Source organism: Pholis gunnellus (assembly GCF_910591455.1).
Source record: "Pholis gunnellus genome assembly, chromosome: 22".
Lineage (NCBI taxonomy): Eukaryota > Metazoa > Chordata > Actinopteri > Perciformes > Pholidae > Pholis > Pholis gunnellus.
In genome coordinates this window covers 15,139,778-15,163,328 of record NC_136549.1, presented here as the reverse complement: position 1 = coordinate 15,163,328, position 23,551 = coordinate 15,139,778, and the positions used below count along the sequence as shown (strand labels likewise).

At 45.6% G+C, this 23,551-nt stretch overlaps 1 protein-coding gene across 1 annotated transcript in view; it reads right to left on the bottom strand.

Annotated features, from left to right (window-relative positions):
• Window positions 1-23,183, bottom strand: part of LOC306713868 (uncharacterized protein) — a gene marked incomplete at its 5' end in the record, with an annotated part of 33,097 nt that extends 9,914 nt beyond the window's left edge. The window contains 6 exons of the mRNA XM_079183707.1: window positions 5,724-5,966; window positions 11,110-11,215; window positions 12,374-12,450; window positions 15,580-15,768; window positions 19,428-19,580; window positions 22,760-23,183. Of these exons, the coding sequence (XP_079039833.1) occupies window positions 5,724-5,966; window positions 11,110-11,215; window positions 12,374-12,450; window positions 15,580-15,768; window positions 19,428-19,580; window positions 22,760-23,183 (1,192 nt within the window). The remainder of the gene's footprint in view (window positions 1-5,723; window positions 5,967-11,109; window positions 11,216-12,373; window positions 12,451-15,579; window positions 15,769-19,427; window positions 19,581-22,759) is intronic.
• Between the last annotated feature and the right edge of the window lie 368 nt (window positions 23,184-23,551).

Below are 23,551 nucleotides of genomic sequence, written 5' to 3'. Positions count from 1 at the left end.
TGATAGCCGGCATCAAATGTCAGTTTGTAGAAATATTACAGCATCTTTCTGTCGTGACATTAGTAATATGCAACAACTTCCTAAAAAACAACGTATAGACGGATACAAATCATCACTTATGATCCACTAGAAGCGTGCGGTGGTGTCTGTATCTGCAGAGACTCTGCCCTCTGCCTGAATTCTTTATTTCCTTCTTATTTTGCAGAGTTCGAGACTCTACTGGGCGTCTGCAAAGAGCATTTGGACCCCACATGGGGGTTTAAAACTCAGCCAATAAGCAGAGTGTGCAGCCCGTTTTCATTCCCAGGTCAAACACCGTCGCTTTGTCCCGCCCCTCGGCGTACCGAGGCACAAAGTATGTGGCCCACTTTAGCCTCCGACACTAAATCACTGTGTTTTTCCACGGTCAGTGTCTTATGTGATGCTATATCGAACAGTGACAGACCGAACAGACCTCAGGCCACAGCACGATGAAGCGTGCTTTTGGCTGCATTCATTCAAAATCCGGCACCTTCCCGCAGGTTTTTGGGGGAGGTTAGAATGTAAACGCCATGAAACAATCAGAAAATATTGTTTTATTCTACTAATCGCAGCTTTGTTCTCACTAACATCGGCCCCTCTGGAGAGAGAGAAACCAGCGAGTGTAAGATAGATTTTAAAAGTATCCAACACAAGAAATCCCAGCCGCTCCCTTCAGGCCTGCCTCCAAAACTCATGTTTACAATGTTTACTGAGGTAATAATAATAATCAAGAGAGAAGTAGAGTCATTTTCTCATAGACTTCTATACAACCAGAGGAGTCGCCCCCTGGTGGACAAGAATGTAAGTTTAAGGCACTTCCACATTTGCTTCGGTGTACAGAACTGACGCCATAACATTTATTGTTCTACAATTAACACTTGAAATGATGACGGCACTTGACAAATGACAAGGTAGTACAGAACCAGCTACATTTATAGTCTGTACAGAACTAAAAGAAGCTGCAGTCAGAAGCTCACCATGAAAGCTTTTTATCTTGCTTTGCAAAAAGGGAGGCATGAACGATAGCTGCTGCAGTTTAGATTCATTTACATAAAAAGTGAGGAAAATTCATTTGTGTACAAACAACCTTTAACATTCGCAAAGTTTGGCTTCTTTTGAAACGTGTTATTATCATTATTGTCTTAATAGTAGCAAAAAATCTCTAAATCATACCCAGCTCTGCTGCTATAGTTTAGAAAAAAGGACAATTTATTAGTGTGAACTTCCAAAACTGATTTGTCAAACTATGTCAGAGCTAGGATGCAATTTGTAACACACACACACACACACACACACACACACACACACACACACACACACACACACACACACACACACACACACACACACACACACACACACACACACACACACACACACACAAACACACACACACACACACACACACACACACACACACACACACACGGGTCTATTGTGTTTTTTAACGAGTTCCCTTGTTTGTTGCTCTTTCCCGCTTAATCCCAGACTTTTGTTTCTGCTCCTCATCACACTGTATAAAATGTCCCATAATTCCTTTAACAAAGGTCACATTCAGCAGTGGAGAGGAGGTGACCCCCTTTTTTTAATAGCAGGAGAATGTCAGAGTGCAACATGCCCCACATATACAGCCCTCAAATATGTGATTAGGCATTCACACACACAGAGATAAACAGAGTCTAAACCGAGCTTGAACTGCAGCAAAGGAGAAATAGCTTTATGGGATGTTTTGGGTCCGTAAACATGTGATGATGCTGTAAATCTGCTGCCCCAACGCGATGAGACAAAGGCATAAAATATGAAGTGTGGTGCTGGAAGATAAGGAGGTAAGAGGACTAGAGCGCCCAAAACCTGTGAACCAGGCCAAGCGTATCGTTGCACAATAGTGTAGAATGAGCTATTGTTGTTTATTTAAACAGGCTCCGCATCAAACGTAAAGATGGAAATCTTATCTGAACAAGTGTTGCAGGAAAAGCCCACGCAGTGAACCAGCAGGAGGTGCAGGAGGAGAGACTGAGCCGGTCTCCAGACTGATGAAGCTGTTAAATATGTGATGTATTCAATCAATCTCTCCTCACTTCATCAAGTAGTTTATTTGCTGTCTACTCTTACATGAGTTTAATGCATCTTAAGAACTTCCAGCAGGCAAGCAAACACCTGTCAGCTGACAATTTATTTTCTTAAGCATAATACGTTTTCCACGCGAGCAGTGTCCTGTGCCAAACAATAAAGAGACTCCTCTCTCATGAGCAAAGACAGAATTAGCGAGACGTTGTTATGCAGTCAGAAAACACAATGTGTTCCCAGCAGAGACCACGCTGACCAGCATTGGTTTCTCTTAACCATGAACATGACCTCACCTATTCATATTAAATAACATGTCATTCATCTGGTGTAGCTCAGAGACGGTTAACGATGCTTGTTTGGTGGGAACACTTTTATTTTGCAGCTAGCAAGTCATTAAAAAACAAAATAGAAGATAAAACATTGCTTATGTCAGCTAAAGTAAAAAGGGGAAAGGAGTCATTTCTGTATCGGTCAAAGCTTCTTAAAAGATGTGTCCAAGACAATAAAGACCCACAATTATACAAATGCTGAGTACCGACGGGTCCATCAATATTCAGAGCGCCTCCCCGGTGTTGTATAAAACAGTCTTTTCAGAGCAGAATCTGGCAACGTGTGCCGGTGTCTCTTGAGTGGGTACTACAATGTAAAAGAGGGTGACAGTATTTGGCAGCATTCTCCCGCAGGCGCTGTTGTTGCTCCATGAACGCTCGACTCCTCCCCCTCACTTTCTCCCAAAACACTGAGCAGTGTGTGTGTGTGTGTGTTTGTGTAGAAGGGGGCGGTTATAGCTTTGGCAGAAAAACAAACAAAGACAAACGTAGCGGCCACACTCCTGTCTCTGGCTGCACGCCATCGGCCTCACCACAAACCACAACTTATTGCACTCGCAGCGTGTCTCTCACACACACACACACGCCTACGCCCCAATCAGCTCCTGCCGCAGATCCACACTGATATGCTCGCCGAGGGTCCAAATCATCTGTCGTACTGCAATACCAGATCTCCAGAGATTACCTCACAAAGCAAAATCATCTGCTCTTATTGCCCCTGCCGCTCCTTGACATTGTGCCATTAATAAGGCCATTGTGGAGGGCGCTCTCTGTTTGGAGGCCGGTATAATAGACTCTTTGACAGATTGACTCTCTCTCCCTCTCGGCCCTATGAATACAGCAGGGCATATTCCGCGCTGCCGCTCATCAATAGGCGAGCTGTTTGTTTGCCCAGTCATTCTGGACCGATGGTAAATACATAGAGGTATTCCCGACCAAAGGCTGAGCAAACAGGGGTTACATAAAAGGCACTGTACCCAAACACGCAGTCGAGACATCCCCCCCCACCCCCCCCCCCCCCCCCACCCACACAAACACCTCACACTAATGCCCGTAACCTCCCTTCATCTCTCTTTTAAGCGACTGGTCTTTCTTGTTCATTCGGTCGACCGTACGTGTCTTTTTAGGCTCATTCACTGTTTGAAAACAACAATTAGGGCCTGAACTCCGCCCACAGGTAGAAGACAGTATGCTGCTGCTGCTGCTGCTGCTGCTGCTGGTGGTGGTGGTGGGTGGGTGGGGTCAACGCGCGGCTGGCTTCAAGGCCGCCAGGTGTTCCCTATCAACATTGACATTGATCAGAGACCTCAGCCCACAGAGTCCCTCACACAACACACGCTGTCGCTGGTTTAACAGGCGCTAGCTGCTGCGGCGTGGCAACACAAAGGAGACCACAGCTACTTGACATCAGTGTCACCCCGTTCTCCACGCACTCACAGTCTGCTCCGCCTGGGCTGCTCACCACAGTCACATATTATGGGGCCATGAGGCAGGACTGGCCTCTAACGTCCAGAAAGAGGCAGTCGAGGGGTCCCGTCTACACCCAATGATTTGCAGGTTGAATAATGAAAACTGCTCGGCACGAGTACGATTTTAGAAGACATAACTAAAGAAATCTTTTAGATCCAACTTGAGATTGAGTGCTTATTTGCCAATATGCAACATAATCATATTATCTCATGGCTTTGAAAATAAAAAAAGTACCGATATGCCACTGGAGAAGTTTAAAGATTAAAAAAAAGATTTTATTCTGTACCAACTTAGTAGATGTAAGCAGGCATTATACATCTACATCGGGAGCAGGTTTGATACGGACTCATCTCGTGCTGAGAGCATAATTACATCTGCTGTGTGTGCTTATGTACATATTCTCTGTTCTCTCCACACACGAGCCGCATGGCAGCGACCGTTGACTGATGACAACCTGGAGGTTCACAGAGTTGAATGGATGGATGGATGCAGAGTACAGGAAGATATAGGTGTGTGTGTGTGTGTGTGTGTGGTGGTGTGGGCTCTTTTTTGGGAACCCTTTGGCAAGTGGTCAGCGCTGGACCGAAAAGCAACAATTACATAAAGAGAGTTAGGCCCTTTCAGAGCCTAATGAGGGGACACAGTACAAGTGTCTGGACAAGAGGGAGTCAGCACGCACACGCACACACACACACACACACACACACACACACACACACACACACACACACACACACACACACACACACACACGCACACACTCACTAACAGCTACAAACAATTCCATGCAACGGTTGTAGCGATATTACAGTCTGAAGTGACGGATACACTGCTGCTACACGCCAACCTTAAACCAAAGCTGTAGCCTGACAGCTCTCTGAAAAGCTGCCATATGCATGAACACAAGGACACACACACACACACACACCAAAGTCCATTCTCCTGTAACACAACAAAAGCCTTCCATTAGTAATAACCTTGCTGCAGGATAGTGAAGCCAGCTGCAGGGTTCTTCATCCTGCTTGATTATCGTCTGAACAAGCCCGTCCAATCAGTCCCTTTCATGGGTGCCAGCGCTCACGGGGAGAACTCTGACCCGACTGACCTCCACAGAGGGCCGGCCCCTCAGCCTTGACCTTAGGTGTGGATGCTTATTGTCGGACCCGCCAGCCCCAGCACACTCACAAAAGGCTTGAATGCCAGAAATTAGGCACGAGAGGAGGGAAACTGGAGAACTCCTGGCTAAACTCCTGTTTGCAAAAAGGTACTTCTAAAAAAAAATCAAGTGCTGTAATTGAGGGGACGTTTTGAGAGTCGAGAGGAGTGTTGGTAAACGCGTTGGGTGTTTGTGTTTTTCCACACATCGTCTACTAACAAGAGGCAAAGAAGAGTGTTGGCAAGCTGAGATAGATTACACCTTCAAACATGGCTGAGTTGGAAAGCCCTTGATTATAATTTCACACAAAGCATTTTCAACCAGGACACGCGTCTTCTTCATCTATCCATTGAAATGATTCATTCTGACCCAAATCCCCTCGCCTGCTTCAGTACAGCCTCCAGTGGACTCTCATAAGCCGTTCGATAGTAATCAACCCGAGAAGCCTTCAAATGAATGACCCTCCATATACAGTTTCATTCAAATTTGCCTCTGAGGCATCCACAGTGTTTCCCTTTAGACTCCGGCGCCCCAGAGAATAAGGTCCGGACTTTGTCCAGAGTTTTAACGGTTTAAGATGTGTTGAGGGTAATAGGTTTAGTTTAGTTCAGTCTGCTTGAATTTTAAGATTTAGTTTAAAAGGGATTAAATAATCTCATTTTCATTAGATTAAAACTCACAGTCCTCGAAGTTGGAGCAACCTTTGTTGCTATTTGGCTGCCGAGGCGTGTCATCTTGCAGTTTGGAAAGCAAGTTCAGCACCTTTGTTTTTCTCTCCTCCATCCGTCCGTCCTTCTCTTCAGTTCTGTCGTCAACACTCCCGGGCCTCCTTCCTCCAGCCGAGGACTCGCCTCGGTCCCCCCATCCCGGGTAATTGGCCTCCTCCTCCTCCTCGGCGGGGCCCCCTTCCACTCTGCTGGAACCTGGAGCAGAGAGATACAATACAAAAACACATTAAAAGTCTTGCATCTAGTTGTATTTTGCTTATTGCTCAGCACATGGATTAACTTTTTAAATATAAAACACTGTAATCGCCACAGTCCCGAACCAGAAAAAACACACATGTATTCATGGTCAACTACGAAGAAGTAGCTACTTGGTAAAAAAAAGCACTAAAACCATTTCAGCTCCTTTAATAAACATCACATTGTTCTCCTAAATGCCACAGTCACATCTCCCTTCGGTCCTTTCAGAGTCTCACTAAGGAGCGGACGCTCTCCCTGAAACTTAAACAGCCATCCATTTTGTCACTGACCAGCCAATTAAGAGCCCCATTATCTCTGAATATAAAGTCCACAGAATACACTCCTCGGTGTAGCAGAGCAGAGACAAAGAGCTGCGTCAATGCAGACTTGAGCTTAAGGAGGGCTCCGATTGTCTTTTGCAACAGTTTCCATAAAAAGTTTTGGACTCTTTTCTTCACGCTACTTTTGCAAAACGTGACGCTCGCGTTAGTGCATGAGTGATAATTCAAATGGGATACATTTGGAGATGGTTCTATTCATCGGGAGGAGAAAGCTTGACCAGTCGAGTAGCTGACAGGCAGCAGATTCATCAAACGTGGAGGTTGGGGGGGCGGATTCATTCATCCCGTCGCTGAGCGCTCAGAGGTCAGCAGCCCAGATTGATGGAGCCATGTCTCATTTGACAGGCCGTCTTCCGCCACACTGCACACAATCACACGCTCCCGTCGGCCTCCTCGTCCCGCTGAAGTCTCAATGTCACCAAAGCAGACGACGGGAGGAGAAATGTATTCATCTCCAGAGCGCAGAATTCATCATTCCTTGTGAGGGTTTTTCATAATGCAGCATAAAGCAAATCCAGTGACGTCATGATGAATGTGATGAGAAGATAGTTTTCAAAAATCTAAAACTTTTCCTTAAATGCCTCATACATAACATACATTTATTTTTCTTTTCAAATAATCTGTTGTTAAATTTGACATTTAAACGATTAATTGTTTAATCTTAAAATATTAGAATATACCATAAAATGCTCATTATTGGAGGAGGGTCTAGCCACAGATACAATAGTCTGCAGTCGTTATTTTGAATAACCCAAAACCTCAACCAACACATCACGGTAAACAATGCAACCGTAATATATTGGTATAAATAACTTATAACGGTACACACAATTAAGCAGCCAATAACTTGTAGCGGTAACGTTAGAGGAAATGATTATATTAAGCTTTTTGCATTTTTTTTCCTGTTGTGCTAAAGTTAACAACATTAGCGTAGCTAGCTAACATTGTACAACAAGTTATTTGCTACTGAACGTTACATTAACTGACTTTATAAGTTCAATTACATCAAAGTATTAAAGTTGCATCTTTTACCTGTTATTGGTGGAGGTTGTGTTGCATGGACGTGATATACTGTATTAAAAACACACGATTTTCCACCTTAACACACATGAAAACCTGTGATTTGATGCTTGAGGTTTTTCCTTTATAAATGCTACTAATGATTAATCAAGTAAAGGATTTGTTGATAACCAATTTCCTGATGATGAGCTAATTATTTCACGACCAAGTCCAAACTGTTCCAGTAGTGTACGTAAAGTAGGTTGAACAACTCAAATTATTCAGGATTTGGTTTCCTCCCGTCCAAACCCTGCTATCCTAACCTCCAACACGGCCTAATCCGTGAATGCACAGCAGTGATTACTGGTCAGTTCAAGCTGGAAACAAGAGCCCATCTGAAAACACACAGAGCAGGTTACCATACCAACGGCAGCATCTGAACACTGCAGATAGCTGGATTTGGCTGCGAGCGAGCGGCCGAGTCAAATCCCCTAGTTCATCTGGAAAAGGCTGCCGAAGACAATAAACACACACACACACACACGCACACGCCGTCCGACTCTCTCCAACACACACACACACACCGCCTGCCCTTTACCATCCAGCGCACCGGGCCGAGGCAAGAAGGTTGGACTTGTATCTCTTTCTTTGCGTGTTTGAGAAAGGGATGAGCATCAGCGAGACAATCAGCGCGCCGAGGCTATTCACTGATGCCACCCAGAGCTTTCACTCTATCTGCTGACAGAGAATGGCAGAATTTATTATTCATGGGGAGGGGATTTTCCTTTCAGGGCTCCTTTATCGAAGCCTTTCCCAACACGTCACCCTCTCTATCAGCCCTGACAAGTGCCAATCAAAGAGCTTGAGTCCAGGTTTTTTTTGGGGGAAACGCTGGAGTCCACAGCGGCGGTGGCTTAGAGACAATGGTGACATGGCTACACTGTCAGTGTGTGGTCCTCTGGGGGGGAAACGATCCTTACATGACTAATCTCTGCTTGCACCATCTCTGTCTTTCTGGAGGCTAATCTGTCCCGTAGCTTCCTCAGCTTTCTGGAACAATTCACCAGGGTCAGTTGAGATTAGTGCTCTTTGTGGCCCCGCACATCGCTACATTCATTTGGACGCTAACATCTTTAGTAGCAGCTGAATGCTAAACTCTGGAGTGAGCGCGGAGTGACCGGGGGCACACAGTCAAGAAACAATTATGAGGGGAGGGATTATTCTACCTATGAATTCCTGATGAGCAGCAAACAGACAAAGGTCCTAACATGAGCCTCACTGGGGAGCATCTTATCGCAGCTTCACTTTAATCTCACGATCGACTGCTGTCGATCGATCCAGAGACGGGAGAGCAATCCACTGATATGGAACGGGCATCAGAGAAATTACTCGTCATTACATTTACAGATGTAAAAGTGTTCAGGGTTACTGAAATCATCACATAATGTCCTCGATGTGGCTCTGCTAAAGCTTTACAAAGTTTAAAAAAAAATGACATTATTCAGGTGCATTGTGGGAAATGTAGGATGCAGTGGTTTTGGAGCTTGCCAGGATATCTTTGAGTCTGCTCTTTCCATGTCGACATTCTTATTTTGACACCAGTCTCTTGTGAGTTCCCCAAATGTACGGACGTGTCATTCTAAATTGCACGAGTAAACTTTTAATAGTAATTAGTCAAATTGCTTGTTTTGTTGTACAAACGGCCCCAAAATATCAAATCAGTAATTTTTTATGATTTCTTTTGTACTTTACAAAAGCTGTAAACACAACACTGACATATAATCACATTATAAAGTTGTTACAGTGAACGTTTTAGCAAATAGTTGACTTTAACACATCCAGCAGACACGGAGCAAAGCTTTGAGTCGTGTTTCTGTCCACCTGATCAATGTTAAGTCCCTTATTCACTCTACTTTTGGCTTTGTTTTAGAATACAGCGGCCCGCTGCTGGAAACGTGGTTGTTGAGAGTATCGAGACGGAGTTGTGCGTTAAGTTGCAGGCCAGAAAGATTTTGATTGGAGAAGCTTTAAATTCACAATTATATAATGCAAAGAAAATGAAAAGTTTTTATTCATATATATATATTGTATTATAGTTTATAGTTTCAACCTATCTTGCCTGAATCTAAATGTTAATCAGCAGTTAGTCATGTGAACTAATCAACTATTCCAGAACCAAATGGTGTCTCCAGCCCATTTTCTCCACTGTCTCATATACATTGAGTCATAATGGGGTCATTCCCTCCATTACTCTGGAGCCCCATTCAAAGGGTTTAACTGCTCGCACCTCCAGGGTAACCAAATCTCACCTATCCAGACAAAGACATGCCACACACTGGGCATCTTATAGAGACGGTGTGACCTCAGGAGTGACCCCTCCACGCCCTGCTGATGACCCCCCCCCCACACCCCCCCCCCAGAGTGTGGCCATGCCTTTGGCCTCCAAAAGGTCAAAGCACACAAGCCATCACCGAGATCCTCTGGGTGACGTCTTCCTTCACGAGTCCAGTTTACCTAATTCTTACAGGGTTGTTAAACAGTGACAGCTTTGTCGTGAAATGTGTACGGAGTTAAAAAAAAAAGCTGCATTTTAACACTGAAGGCAATTTCAGACATTGTATGCTACGACAATTGATGCACATTGTATTCCTTTAACAAGCTAATAAATCAATCACTCTTTGAAAAGAAAAGGCTGGTAAATGATATAAAACTCATTCCTAGTTCCAGAGATGACGGGTGCGATCACACAAGAACACATTGCACAGTAGAGTCAACAAGTGTCTGTATATATGCCGATACGTTACAGGGCCCTAGATCAGTTGAGTTTTCCTTTCCATTATATGAGTGCTTTTGCACCTCCATAAAGTTGGGGGAGTTTAGCGATATAGTGGAAAGTGGCAGCGAGCATGACTCCAACTCTTGACCACAGTACCGGGTGCAAAGTAGTGGCAATAAGAACAAAGAATCCACAGGTCCACCTTCCGCCGTCAAAACCAGCACTAACACCGAGTGATAAAATAATTAAGCTGAGCAGCCTTGGCACTTGACATCAGCCATGTTGGATTAGAAAGACATATCGCCGTGTCCTTGGCCTTAACGGTTAGCTGCCGCTTGGCCCTGAGACATATCAATCACTGATATGATGGATGCATTTGTAACATTCTCGAGGAATACTGAATACCACGGACCATTAGCGTGATAGAACAATGACTGATACGGGACGAGGGGAGTCACCAGCGAGAGAAAAGAAGCAGTGTGACAGATGTGGTCAGATGAGAACAGGTGAAAAAAAAAAGGGCTGGCCCTCCATTTTTTATGTCGTGACGGTGCCCCGGCCGACCTTTTTCCTTGTCTTGCGCTGCCAGCTTTCCAGTGTTTGTGGTCCGTACAGTAAGCGCTTCCTCTGAACCGTCCCTCATGAATGTACACAAGCCGGCCACACAGGTGAAGGCGATACTGCCAGCCAGCTGGCCCCGAGCAAGGATTAGCGGGCTTAAGTGTACCGGAGGCAAGGGAACGCCAAACACAGCGCTGACAGTGAGGAGACAATGGATCCTCATAAACCAGAGCTGACGGGGACTGAGTGGGCTTTTACCGGATCAGACGCTAATGGTGAGGACGGGCTCTTGTATTGATTGACTATTGTTGTTATAGGCTCTTAAGAGAGAGCGCCAGTTTTAACAGAGAGGAGATATGCCATAGCAGCACACACAGATAAAGAGAAATAATTATTTTCTGGGTAGGTTTAAGGGATACAGTACCGTGATCGGACACGCAGGGAGAAGCGGCGGATCTGAGCATGTTGAGTGATGGACTCGGGTCTATGATCCATGAACAGGGAGACCCAGAACCTCCTTCAGACTGATCCTGCAGGGAGGACAGAATAAACACACTTGGCCTGTTATTAGTTGCAAAGCCAAGACATCATTCTGGGTGTCCAGGGCTCTAGAGTGCACGTTTATTTTTGTAATATAATTTTTAGTCCTGTTCGCCTCAGCTGATTGACTCTCAAAAGCAACGGGGGCTAACGCTCATGGGGGGAGGGGGGGGACTGTGTGTGTCGGACTGTTTCTTGACTGTCTGGTCTGGCAACTGTGATGACAGGACTCCAGGAGTTTGATTGGACTTGTATGCAAGACTCTCTGCAAGAAAGAATAAGCACATTTCTCAAAATGTCAAACTATTCCTCTAAAACTCCAGACACTCCTGAGTCTGAATGTTGCAGAACATCTCACGAAACGAAAGCAGCATCTCCAAACCCACCCCTGGTTTATCACTTTCTCTCCTTTATAAATAATCCAGTGTGTGGATATGTGGTTCAGTGAGGTGCTTTATGCAAATGCTCGTATGAATCCTGCTCTGAGCACTCCAGCTCGTCATTGTGGTTTGGCATAATTACAGGGGGCTTATGAGTCTCATTCATGCTTTTCAGGGGCCCTCTCTCATTCGTCATAAAGGGGAGATTAATCGTAGATCACGTGGAGCACCTGCGTCCATTCCACTGCAGCCCAGCATGCACAAGCCCTGTTTACCCCCCTGACCCCTCAAACCCTGTCTGATCCTGGTGGTGGTGCATCCTCTGAAAGAATCCCACCGTGTCGGGCGTTTAGCCAAGCGTACCCCCCTGCGACAGAGCAATGAGCTGGTGTAAAAGCCCGCCTGCTCCGGTACAGTCAGGCCTCCCCCCCCCTCCTGCAGCCCGTGACTGATTAACCACACACCTGCTGCACGCCGCGTGCCCTCTGTTATATTGTGTCTCAATTATCAACAACAATTCAGCCCTTCTAACTGGAATGACAGTTATAAATGCATGCCAGTTCAAGTCTGTAAAAAGGGGGTCTTTGTGTAGGCTGGTGACTGTGTGCGCCAGGTTTGGGGTTTTTGTCTGATGGGAGTTGATTGTCGAAGGTCTAGTGTTTGCTCACGACAAGGCGCAAGCCTGCTTTTGGAGGAAAATCTGATAGATGAACGGAGGAGGGGGGTAGAGAGTGAAAGGCGGCGTACCAAAGGGGCAGCGGCACTCACCGATTTGTTTTCCTGGACTTTCCCTGCAGAGTCGCACCTTTCAGAGATGCTGCCAGCTGTGAGGGGCCTCAAACCACCTGACAAAACCACACAGGACACAGCGTCAAGCTAAAAGGAGAGGAAGCGATTGTGTGTTTGCAGTCGGCAGGCGTGTGCGCCCGAGCATGTGTGTGCATAAGTGTTGGCCTCCGGCACACACTTACCTGCACTTGTCCTTTGTACTTGAGTGTGTGTGTGCACAGATATGAGTAATGTCGTGTATTAGTTCCAATTATGCCTCTTAACCTCTGAGCAAATAATAGCAAAAAAATAGAGCAACAAAACCCTGGTGGAGCACCTGTCTACAGGAGCGTGCCAGGTGCAAACATTGTTCTGGAGACACAGAGAAAGGAAAGACAAGCTTTCAGCAAACTCGGACAGATTTTCTCTTGTAAACATTGATGGCACAGAAGCAAGGAAAACAAAAGCACATATTTCTCTTTTGCTCTTTTTTTTCTCGCAATTGCATCTGGTGATATCTACGCAGCCAGGCTGATAGATTTGGTTTTATTTGTTCAGGTTTTTGAGATATCTGCAGCTATGTCAAAAACAATGGAGCTCAATGGAATTTCAATGGTGCTGCTAACTCAGACTCGTTCTCCAGGAGAAAGTGGTGCCAATGAAAATTGTTCACAGTTAAGGTCTGTGGATTATCCTGAGTGAAGGTGCGGTCACATATACTTGAAACAAACTAGCTTGCACCGAGTGTCATCCGATCAAGAGCTGCCGACATAGAGCGGGGAGAGACATGAGAACTCAAACAAAAACAAAAAACAAACAAAAACAATTTTCTGCAAAATTATTATGTAAGTCACAACGGACACATAACATTCTCTTTACTCACATTTTATATCAACTGGTGTTAGCAAAACCCTAGCTAACAAGTTAATGTACAGCTAACGACATCAAGAGAAGGCGGCCTAATGTCGGATCACCAACATCAGTCGTGTTTGCTTCCTCCTGATATTTGTTGTAACATTAAAGGAGCGATAACCAATATTCAGAGCATTAATATAGCAGCAAACAGCTATTTGCTTTGTAAAGATACAGAGGAGGGATGTCTACCTGAGCAGAGAATGTTCTCTTTGTTTTGTTTACATAGCCGGGCCGGCCGGCCGTGCTTTTAGTGCATGTGAGCGTTCCCTACTGGTCAGATCACGGCCGCCGCTCTGCACTGTTCGGTTCCCCCTCAGGTAAACACTGTTAGCTGTGTTGTCGTAGCTTTTACTGTTAGCATGGTTAGCTACGAGCCACCTGCTTAGGGTTCGCCATGTTGAGAGGCAACAAAATGTTACCAATCTCATATTATGCACCTTTAAAGAATTTGTTTAGGTTGGTTGCTGACGTATTTGTAGGATGACATATATTACTGAAAGCCTTAAAGATCAAGGCAAACATTCCTTTGTTTATATTATCTCTATGTGCGAGAGTTACCCCAGTAAAATGTATCATTGTGAATATATCCTTCCTTCTCATACGGTAGTTCTTGATGACGGCTTATTGAAGCTGATTGCCTGACGCCCAGAAACAAATAACACACCTGTAAGTTAACCTACAAGTTTTGGTCCGGAGTCGGAATGATGTCGGGAGAGGGTGCATCAGACGCTGTTCGTTCAAAGCATACGGACACCTTTTGCCTTCAGTGCAACAAACGTGTCACTGTAAGAGAACATCAACTGTTGATGGCACATCACTGAAACAAGGATTTCAGTATTTCACTGTTTCTATTGGTCAAACAATAACACATGTGCAGGTCAGTGTTGAAGAATGATCCAACTCTGACCTGTGAGATTGCACCAAAATGGAACACTATTTTCTTTAACACTGGTTTTAATTGATGTGACCGAGCCGATATTTGCAGAGATTGTTGCTTAAAAGCGTCAGAATGTCTCAACCAGTCAGATGGTCAAACAGCATCTGAACCCCCCCCCACCTCTTCCTGCACACCTTTCTGATGACAGAAGTTTGGGGGCATCGGGGTGTGTTTTATTGGTATAGAGACAAATATCTATCTCCATACCTGGACAAATAAACCCTGAACTATCTGCCTACCACTAAAGTTAAGTTAAAGATGTTCTTTTATAATTAGCTTGAACTGAACCTTTAAACGTCTGCAGTGTTTATCTCTCCCCGAAGCGTTATCAGACTATAAACAACAGGCGCTAGACTGAATGGCTTCTCTGCACACCCTCGTCTCAGTTTCTTAACCATTGTTATGCCTGCAGTGCTTGGTCCTAAGTGTCTCCAGCTATCTTAGTCGGACTTTCCCGGTTAATGATCCACTCTAGCGGTTTGATCTTTATTAATACGGCATGTCCTGATATCCCTATAAACCTTTTCCTCTGAGCGGCCACACCTTCGGGGGGAAAGCAGTTAAGCACTCCAGCGGCATGCCTGGGAGCAGATGAGAGGCGGTATCACAGCTCGTTAAAAGAAAAGCCGCTGGAACGCCATAAAGGCATCGCTGACTCTCAAGGCCGACCACGGACGGAGAAAACACACCTACAGCGATGTGTTTTCCCCGCTGATTGGTCATGTGTGTTTTAACCTCACACACGCACACACACACGCACCTGTTTGACTGCTCCCAGTTATTAAAGTGACGGTTTTTGCTTATCTAACGATCTCGTTCAAACTGTCAGAAAGATTTAGTCAGAGCAGGAGGCTTATACTTATACTGAGATTGCTTGTCAGCCACAATGGACTTTAAAAATAATCAACAACAATCACAAAGCAATGATTTCACATGACCACAAATCACAGATACTTAATAACAGATCATTTTTTAATTAATAATTAAGAAGTTTCAAAAGATAGAAAGGAAACTTGATGTTGACTAATTGGAGCGTGAACTTCCTCTTTTGGCTCCTGGCATTAATAATAAGCTGCATCTGGATGTTTTGGCTGGATTGTGTTTGATCCTGGTATTAAACTGTGTTTATGTAGCCTTCCTTCAATATTTGATCAACATCACTTTCTCTCAATTTACCTTGAATTAGGTTTCCAATGAATTTTTACGCTCAGGATTGTGGGTTTTAGTGTTATTTTTTATTTTATTTATTTTAGTTTTGGTAGAATTTACTGCTAGATTTGATACTTTATCACTTTTCAGAGAAAATGGGCATTCATTTAAACGTTATTACTGCTCTAAATATATCTGTGTATACCTCCTGGATCGTACTGCATCATGAAATCAGACCAGTCCGGCACCGGTGAGAGCTCCTCTTCCGGGCCGAATAGACTCGGCATGGTCTCGGGCTGCGGTCGGTCCAGGAGGAGCAGCTGGACCCGGGACAGGGAGCCCAGATTCCCGGAGTCACAGCCCACCGTCAGCGCCGCCAGGCCGGGCGACAGCTCTGCAGGGGGAAGACAACGAAGTCTGAAATAAGAAAAAAACATCCCGCGGTGCTGCAGCACATAACGAAGAACAATGTGACTTCTGTCAAACGGGTTTGCTTTTGTGTAGGTGAATAATTTGGGTATCTAAACAGACCACGGATGGGTCTGCAAAGCAGCTGCTAACAATAAGCAGACAAACAACTTATTGCATGTTATATTCAGACAGAAAATCCATCCATCCATTTTCTGCCACTCATCCGGGGCCGCAAGGTAGACGAGCCACGTGTTTCCAGCTCCTGCTGGGGGATACGGAGGAGATATAGAGCGTGTTCTGCGTCTGCACAAGTGTCTCCTGCCGGTTGGATGCACCGGAAGGCATCCTGATCACAATGCTCGACTCCACCTCAACTGGCTTCTTCTCTCTTTTCTTCAACCCCGAACTAACTCCACATGTCTGAGCTCCTTCCACCCTACAGAGGAAACTCATTTTGTACTAAATAAAAAGTTTAGGGATCACCAAAAGTTAATGCATTCATCCAGAGAGGGAACATGGATGTGTGTACCAAATCCAATGGCAAGCCATGTAAACCACAAACATCAACCTTATGGAGGAGAATTCAGAGGACCATTAAAGTCTAGAGAGGATTCATCCATTTTAAAAGATATTTCAGTTCAGACTGACCGACCAAATGACAAACAGATTTTTCCATCCCGAGAGAAATTGCAAGATTCAAGAGATGAAAGAAAACACCTGAAGCAATGAAAATGTAAACATGTTTTTCAAAAGTACAACAAGTCCTGTGTTCAAATGACATCATCAACCGTTGACCTTTGAAGATAATTACACCCGATGACTTGTTGAACTGGATTATGAATATACTGTAAACTACACCGCCTTCTTTCCACGGAGCCCAAAAACACCCCCACCCCAGAGCAACTCACCCCCCCCCCCCCCTCCCTCTCTCCTCCCTCAGGCTGCAAAGTTCTCATCGTCACACCCAATTAAAAGCGGATCAGTGACAGTGTGGCTCGGGGCTCATGCAAATCCCCAGCCCACGCTGGCTGGGTGTGGAGCTGCCATTCCTCTCCGAGGGGATTTCACACAACACGCTCTGCTACAGGTACCCCACTAATCACACACACACACACACACACACTCTCTCTCTCTCATGTAAGTGTTTTCCGTTGGGACGTCTCACATGTGTCCGTCTGTGTGCTGACGTTTGGTAAAGTAATCCCCTCAGGTGCGAAGAAAGGAACTGTTGCCTCGGCTGATAAATGAAGGAGTCGTTGAGAGGAAATCCCTGGGATAACCGTGAGCGTGACATAACGTGGCGGGACACACTTTCAGTTAGGCCGGGGTATTAGTCCATCATTAGCCAAAAGTAGCCGCGAGATTGAAAGACACTCAAACACAGTGGCAGGTAACAAATGAGTAATCTGGTGATTAAGGTGGTGGACGCACTGGTTACCACCCAGTCAGAGGGAGAAAGACAGCAGACACACTTCTTATTTAAATGCTTTATACGGAGTTGAGTTGTCCGAACTTAACTTCAGTTTCAAATATAAGAAAAATACGATCTTGCTATTGCAGAAGCACAATAAGATTCTTCCATCAGCACTCGTCCTGTCACGGCTGTATCTCTTCTCCTTGTGTGCACGACCCCTGGCAGAGTCCTGCCCCCCCCCCCCCCCCCCCCCCCCCCCCCCGTAGGCCGCTCCAGAGCATGACGTAGCACGTCGATCAAATTCAAAATGAATCGTCGTGGCACTTGATATATACCCGTTAATACATTGACAAGAAGATTTAAAGCGCCATTATGGGGTTTGAGTAGCCTTTCAATCATTATCGTTCGGTGATGATATTGTTCCCCATTTTCAATGTCATTGCCATAAAGACCGAGCATCAAAGCTGCTTCCAGTTTTGTCAGTTATTTAGAATTTAAGATTAGGACGGTTCTGTAATAACTAGATTCTTATAGAAAGATAAATGCAATACAAGAAATCTAAATGTCATCCTAAACGGAGATAAGATTTCAGACTGATGACATTTCTGTAATGAGGCCTCAGTGCTGTGAAAGGTCTGGTGTCCTTTGGAGAAAATACAAGTCACACATCCTCATAATCAAATTGTTTAAAAGTCAAATCTTTCAGGGTTCTGGACGCAGCATTTGAATATCTTCCTGTCAAAGCTGTGATAATTCGGGCTGCATATACAAATGATTTACTTTCTGTAAGCACAAGCTGGGCCTGGGTCCCCAAATGTATTTGAAGATGAAATATTCTTCTCATTTCAGCCCCTCTGTGATTGAGGCTGATAACAAATCTCTATCTGTCCAATAAAAATCCTGCTCAGTGGAGCTTTAAATCTGCCCCATTTCTATACAAATGTAAATGGTGCTTCATGTCAGTCTCTGATAAAAATCAGTCTGGAGCATTAGCTCACATTGGGCTTGAGCCCCGAGCTGATTTTTATCACGCTGCGGTGACTAGGCAGCGGTCGCCCTGATCCTTCCACATCCTCGGGGCAAAGGCCGTCGGGGTCAGATGGAGGTTCGGGTCAAACAAGCAGGTTAAACACCTTGTCAGGGATTAGAGGGCTACGAGGGGAGGTGGAGGAAGTCTTCATTGGCTAATGTCTCTCTCAGCAGCTCACTGAACCACCTCCAGGACACACACACACACATTTACACATGTTATCTATCACAGGCATGCACACACACACACACACACACACACACATCACATTTACTCTGCTTTTGTTGGGCAACATTTGCTGACACAAAGACCTGACACAGTGAGCGCTCCGATAAGCCCATCCCCGTCTGTAACAAGGCCGAAGTCACAGAGGAAGGAGAGCATGTCTAATTGAGACGTTACAGAGCCACGGAGAGATGGAAACAAACAAACAAACAAACATTGAGCACAACACGATGGTGGCAGTTACAGCTTCTGGTTCCCTCGTCTCGAAATCAATGGGTCTTTGGTTAGATCCCTGAAATAAGGTCTATGGGTTAACACAAACTTAAGGGATTTAAAAAAACATCCACTTGTACATCTTGAAGTTTTTACGCGTCTTTAAAATGGCTGTTACTGACAAGTGAGACCTCCTTTACAGCCTCGTCGTGTTTAAACTTGTCCGCCAGCAAACTATTCTCCCTCAAACTCTCCAACTTGTAGATCAATTTCATTCGGGCACGCCGAGAGGAAAGGCTGTTGTAGAAGAAATGCACGCAAAATCAAATTACAAGTTGGACGCTTACTGGTGGTGACGTGAAGTCATGTGACCGTGGTGTAATGTTAGCTTTTTAATAATGCCGATTGCATTCAGCTTTAAAAATGATAAAAGTGGTGTTCATTTGGACTGTTGGTCGGACGAAACAAGCTATTTTAAGACGTTACTCTTGTGTGCACTTTGAAACCGTGGGACATTTTCTCCATTTTGTGACATTTCATAAACAAAATAATTGATAAAATAATGGAAATTGATGTTCACCATGAACGTCATCATAGTCTACCGCGTTAGCATGCTAACGTTTGCTAATTAGGACCAAACTAGACTACGAGCAAAGCACAGCTGAGGCTGCTGGGAATGTCATTCACTTTTCAGGTATTCGGTTATAAACCAAAGTATTGGACACATTAAAATTGTGCGTGTTTGTGTGCGTGTGTGTACCTCTGTCGGGTGAAGGGCGACCGGATGAGTCCGATAGCTGGTCCAGAGACAGACAGGAAGGGGACCGAGGGGCGATGGCCTCCAGTTCATCAAACACGTGGGACTGATTGCAGCTGAGCTCTGAGTAGCGTGATGCTGCGGTGCCACAGCGTCCTGCAAACAGCACAGAGTGGGTGTGTTGTGTTATGATGATGAGGATTAGATGTTACTTTAATGACACACGTGGGCGCAGTGGGTTGATTCATTAGGAAATAATTGGAAACAGCTAAAAGGTGTATAAACAATAAACAACTCCATGAGCCTGCTGCAAAAGGGTCAATTAAGGAAAGTCACATTATCTTCATTTAGGATGATTAAATCTTGATTAAAAATGTTAAACTATTCCTGTAAGAGAAAACGAGATAGCTTTGTCTATTTCAAAGACTAAAGTGTGATCTTTTGCTTATCCCATAATTATACTCAATATTTTAAGAATGCATTAAATGGCATTTAATGTGCTTGTTTTGATTTCAGTAAATCTCAGGGGTGTGGATTGGATTGATAACTGTTAAAAAATAAATAAAGAACAGCACAGAAGCCGACGGCTAAAGGAAAGCTCCCGGAGGACATTTTCTTGTGCAGCTATCAGACTAAAAATCTTGCCTGGATGTTGTGGGTTTAGTTAAAGCCTGTCCCTTCCAGGTTTTACACTCTGACAGGTGGAAAACTACCAACACGAGCCGGGACCTCCATGAGTGAAGCCCCTCGGGCGGAGTACGGCGTTACAGTTAGACCTCTGGGGCGAAAGTAGTCCCATCTCACCTTCAATAAACAAACACGGGGCAAAAAACGCTTCCCTTAAGCTCTAATTACCAAAGACCTCACTCAAAGGAATGGTGAAAAAAACCGTCAAGCTAATCACTAATTACTTATCTCCTCTCAAACCATCAAAACAAAACTGTTTCGCTCTGGTTTAGGAATCAGAGGATTAGCGGGAGAAACAGTTTCACCGGGTGGTGTGTTTTGTCGTCGTCCTGAAAGAGACTTGTCGAGGCTTTTCTCACATTAGAAATGCAGAACAGCTTGGCCCCGGACAAAAGGATAATATATACGGAGGCTCTAAAAGTGAAAAAGGCAAACTCAGCTCCTTGGTGTCTGCCCACATGGACAAGTTTAAATGTACACATGGAGCAAACCCTCACACAGTCAAGTATGTGAACAACGGCACGCACACATCGCTGCACTATTGTGCACTTGAGCGGCCCGGCGCTCCGCTCGGAGAGACAATGGAGGGACTTGACTTGACACTTCAAAGCATATTGCTGCTGTCAACTCAGCTGTCATTCTCAGCAGACGCGGAGGGCTGCACTGAGTCAGGGTGAGTTTTTTCGGGGAGGTTAAAGGTGGCGGTGTGAGGGGGGGGGGGGTGTGTTAGTGAGTTTGATAAGAGTTAGAGGCAGACAAGGCCTTCTCTGTGTGCCTGTGGCCCTCTTTTCCCCGGTCACAGTGCCGGTGGTAAAAGAGCCCAGAGTGGAGAGGCCTGGACCAGGACAGGACAGTGCTCCGCTTCATTGTCAAGGACAGTTACACTCTGGAGATGGTGCTCAAAACGGGTCAGCTCAGGGTCACGCTGTGGATGGTAGGGGGTCTGAAAAAACACGCTGGGGGTCAATGAGATGAGAAGTCTCCCATCAGTTAGATACACTATGTACTGTATACCTCACATGGTTGAATGTAATCTGCTGCTCATCTACCACTAAAAAAAACACCACATTTCTCTCCCACATACTTTTCCAAGGAAGCACTTACATCCCTCTCCAGAACGTCTTACGATTATCTCATCATTTTGGGGCGAGACTCTACGTTAAAACAAGACTAAAACAAGGCCAGCAGGAAAGAAATCTGTTCCTGAAGCAATTTCAACGTGCAAGTGATCAGGGACAAAATCTACAGTCCTCATGCTGTGCAAACAGGAGTGTCGAATGTGGTGCAATTTGGGCGTTATATACAATATTAATACACTTTCAATAAAAAGGCAAAAGCGCTCTGTGCAGCAGTGGGGGCGGGGCTTCAGGGCTCTATGGACTGAGTCCATCATCCACACGCCTTGACAGCTCACTTTTAATGCTGGCCGCTGCATATACTAACGTTACAACCGAACTCTTAGATGCAAGCACACTGCACGCAGATATACAGGGAAAAAACTAAGTGACTGTCACAGTTGACAGACCAACTGTCTGGTTCAACTCTACGTGTTGTAGCTGTGCACAAACTCCTGTGCGATGCTGGACTTCTACTGACATTTCTGGTGTTCTCACTTTTGGTTTAACCTCCAAATAAAGTGATTTAGATGATCTGGACAAACTGTCCTGTGGTTGTTGTGTTTCTTTCCCTGTCAGACTTCACAGTAGCAGTGTTGTCATCTTAATAATTAGAAGTGACGGCCAAAACTATGAAAGTAGACCCAAGTTGTAATAAACCAGAATTATCCTTTTACGCTTTACACGCTGCCACATTGAAGCCGCATTGAGCTTGAATTGCCTCCATCTGCAGTGAAATAAATGAACCAGTGACACTCGCTCTGTGTCTGCCGTGAAGAGAACAGCGTGCTCCGATACAGCATGGGCCCCCCCGCAGTACAGCACCACACAGGGAACAGTAGATGTCTCTGATAGAAAAGAGAAAATCCCTACACAATTTCCACATTGTTTGCTTTCTTTCATAAAGTTCCAGGAGGAGTCAGATGTCAGTGGCCCCGTCCTTTATCCCCATTGGGAACGGTAAATTAGCGTCCGCAGGAAAGCTGCGGAGGTATTCTATTGTGGCGTGCCTCCTCAGTGTTCTGCCGTCAGCGAGCGGTGGTCAGTGTGGATTTATGACCATCGGCCTCACGTCTCTCTCTCAGAGCCCAGAGAATGGCGGAGGCACGGGGGAGCCGAGGCTGAGAGGCACGGCACACGAGGTAGGCACCCCGACTTCTATTGTTGGGGCCTCGCGCCTTTGAAGGGGGAATCAAACGGTACCAGCTTTTCATCAAAAGCCCTCCTTTCTATTGCTGATTTGGAAGAAAAAGAAAAGCTTTCTGCGTTATTTATTACGGGGTGGGAGGAGGTGGGGAAAAACAGGCTGACAGCAATGCTTTCACAATGTGTTGATGGGGGCAGGAGCATCATAACGCCTCACTATGGAAGCAGGCTTTGAATTCTCTGTCTGGCCCAGTCTCTTTGTCTACGGGTGGATGTCCAGCCATGTTCAGGACAATCGGGCCCCTAAGAACACGGGCAGGAGCGTAGCGCCGGGCAGGGAGGAGGCTGTGAACGAGACATATGCGGCCGGCAGAGCTCATTGCTCACCTCTGACAGGGGAGATGGGAGGCAGGACAGACCAGCGGTGAGACTCCAGCCGCGTCACTGACGCAGAAGGGGTCAGCTTTGGTCCTGACCCTGAGGAGTGGGGAGTGGTCCTCTGTGGACTCGGGCAGGAAGACCAAGTGGCGGAGGGGAAAGCAAGGGTAACGAGGCCATGATCGGAGGCCAAGGACGGGTGGAGACCGGGATCTACAGATGCATCTAGTTGGAGATTCTTTTCTGTTTTAGAGCTTTCACTGCTGCTCAGAGGTTTATCTGATTGAGGAAGGACAGCTGACTTTAAGGGAGGGGAGAGGGGTTTGGTTTGGCCAAATAGCGGTTCATATAGTGGAGGGGTGGCCGTAGCATTGGTGGGAGATTGGCGAGGGTTGGATCCCGCTGGAGGGTAAGAAGCCGAAGGTGACTTCATCACTGGACAAGGCTGGAGCGGCGAGAAACAAACGCTGCCTTCTGAGTCCCAGTCTCTGATATCTGCTGCAAAACCACAGAGGAAAATCAGACTGTAGCTTCATTTAAAACAATCATTAAGTTTTAAAAGCACATATGAAAGAGGTCGCAGGTAAACTAGAAGTTTTACCACCAGACAGGACACTGCTCCTGCCACTGGCGAGGTCAGTGCTGCGGCTGAACAGGCTTGACGGTGGACGGCTAAAATCTGAGAGAGACCCGTGTGAGATTATGGAGGCCGGCGGCGGTGAGAGTTCTGGTCCAGCCGGTTCCGGATGCAGCTTCCAGTCTGACTCTGGGATGGACACCACAGCAGGTTGTGGTGCTCTC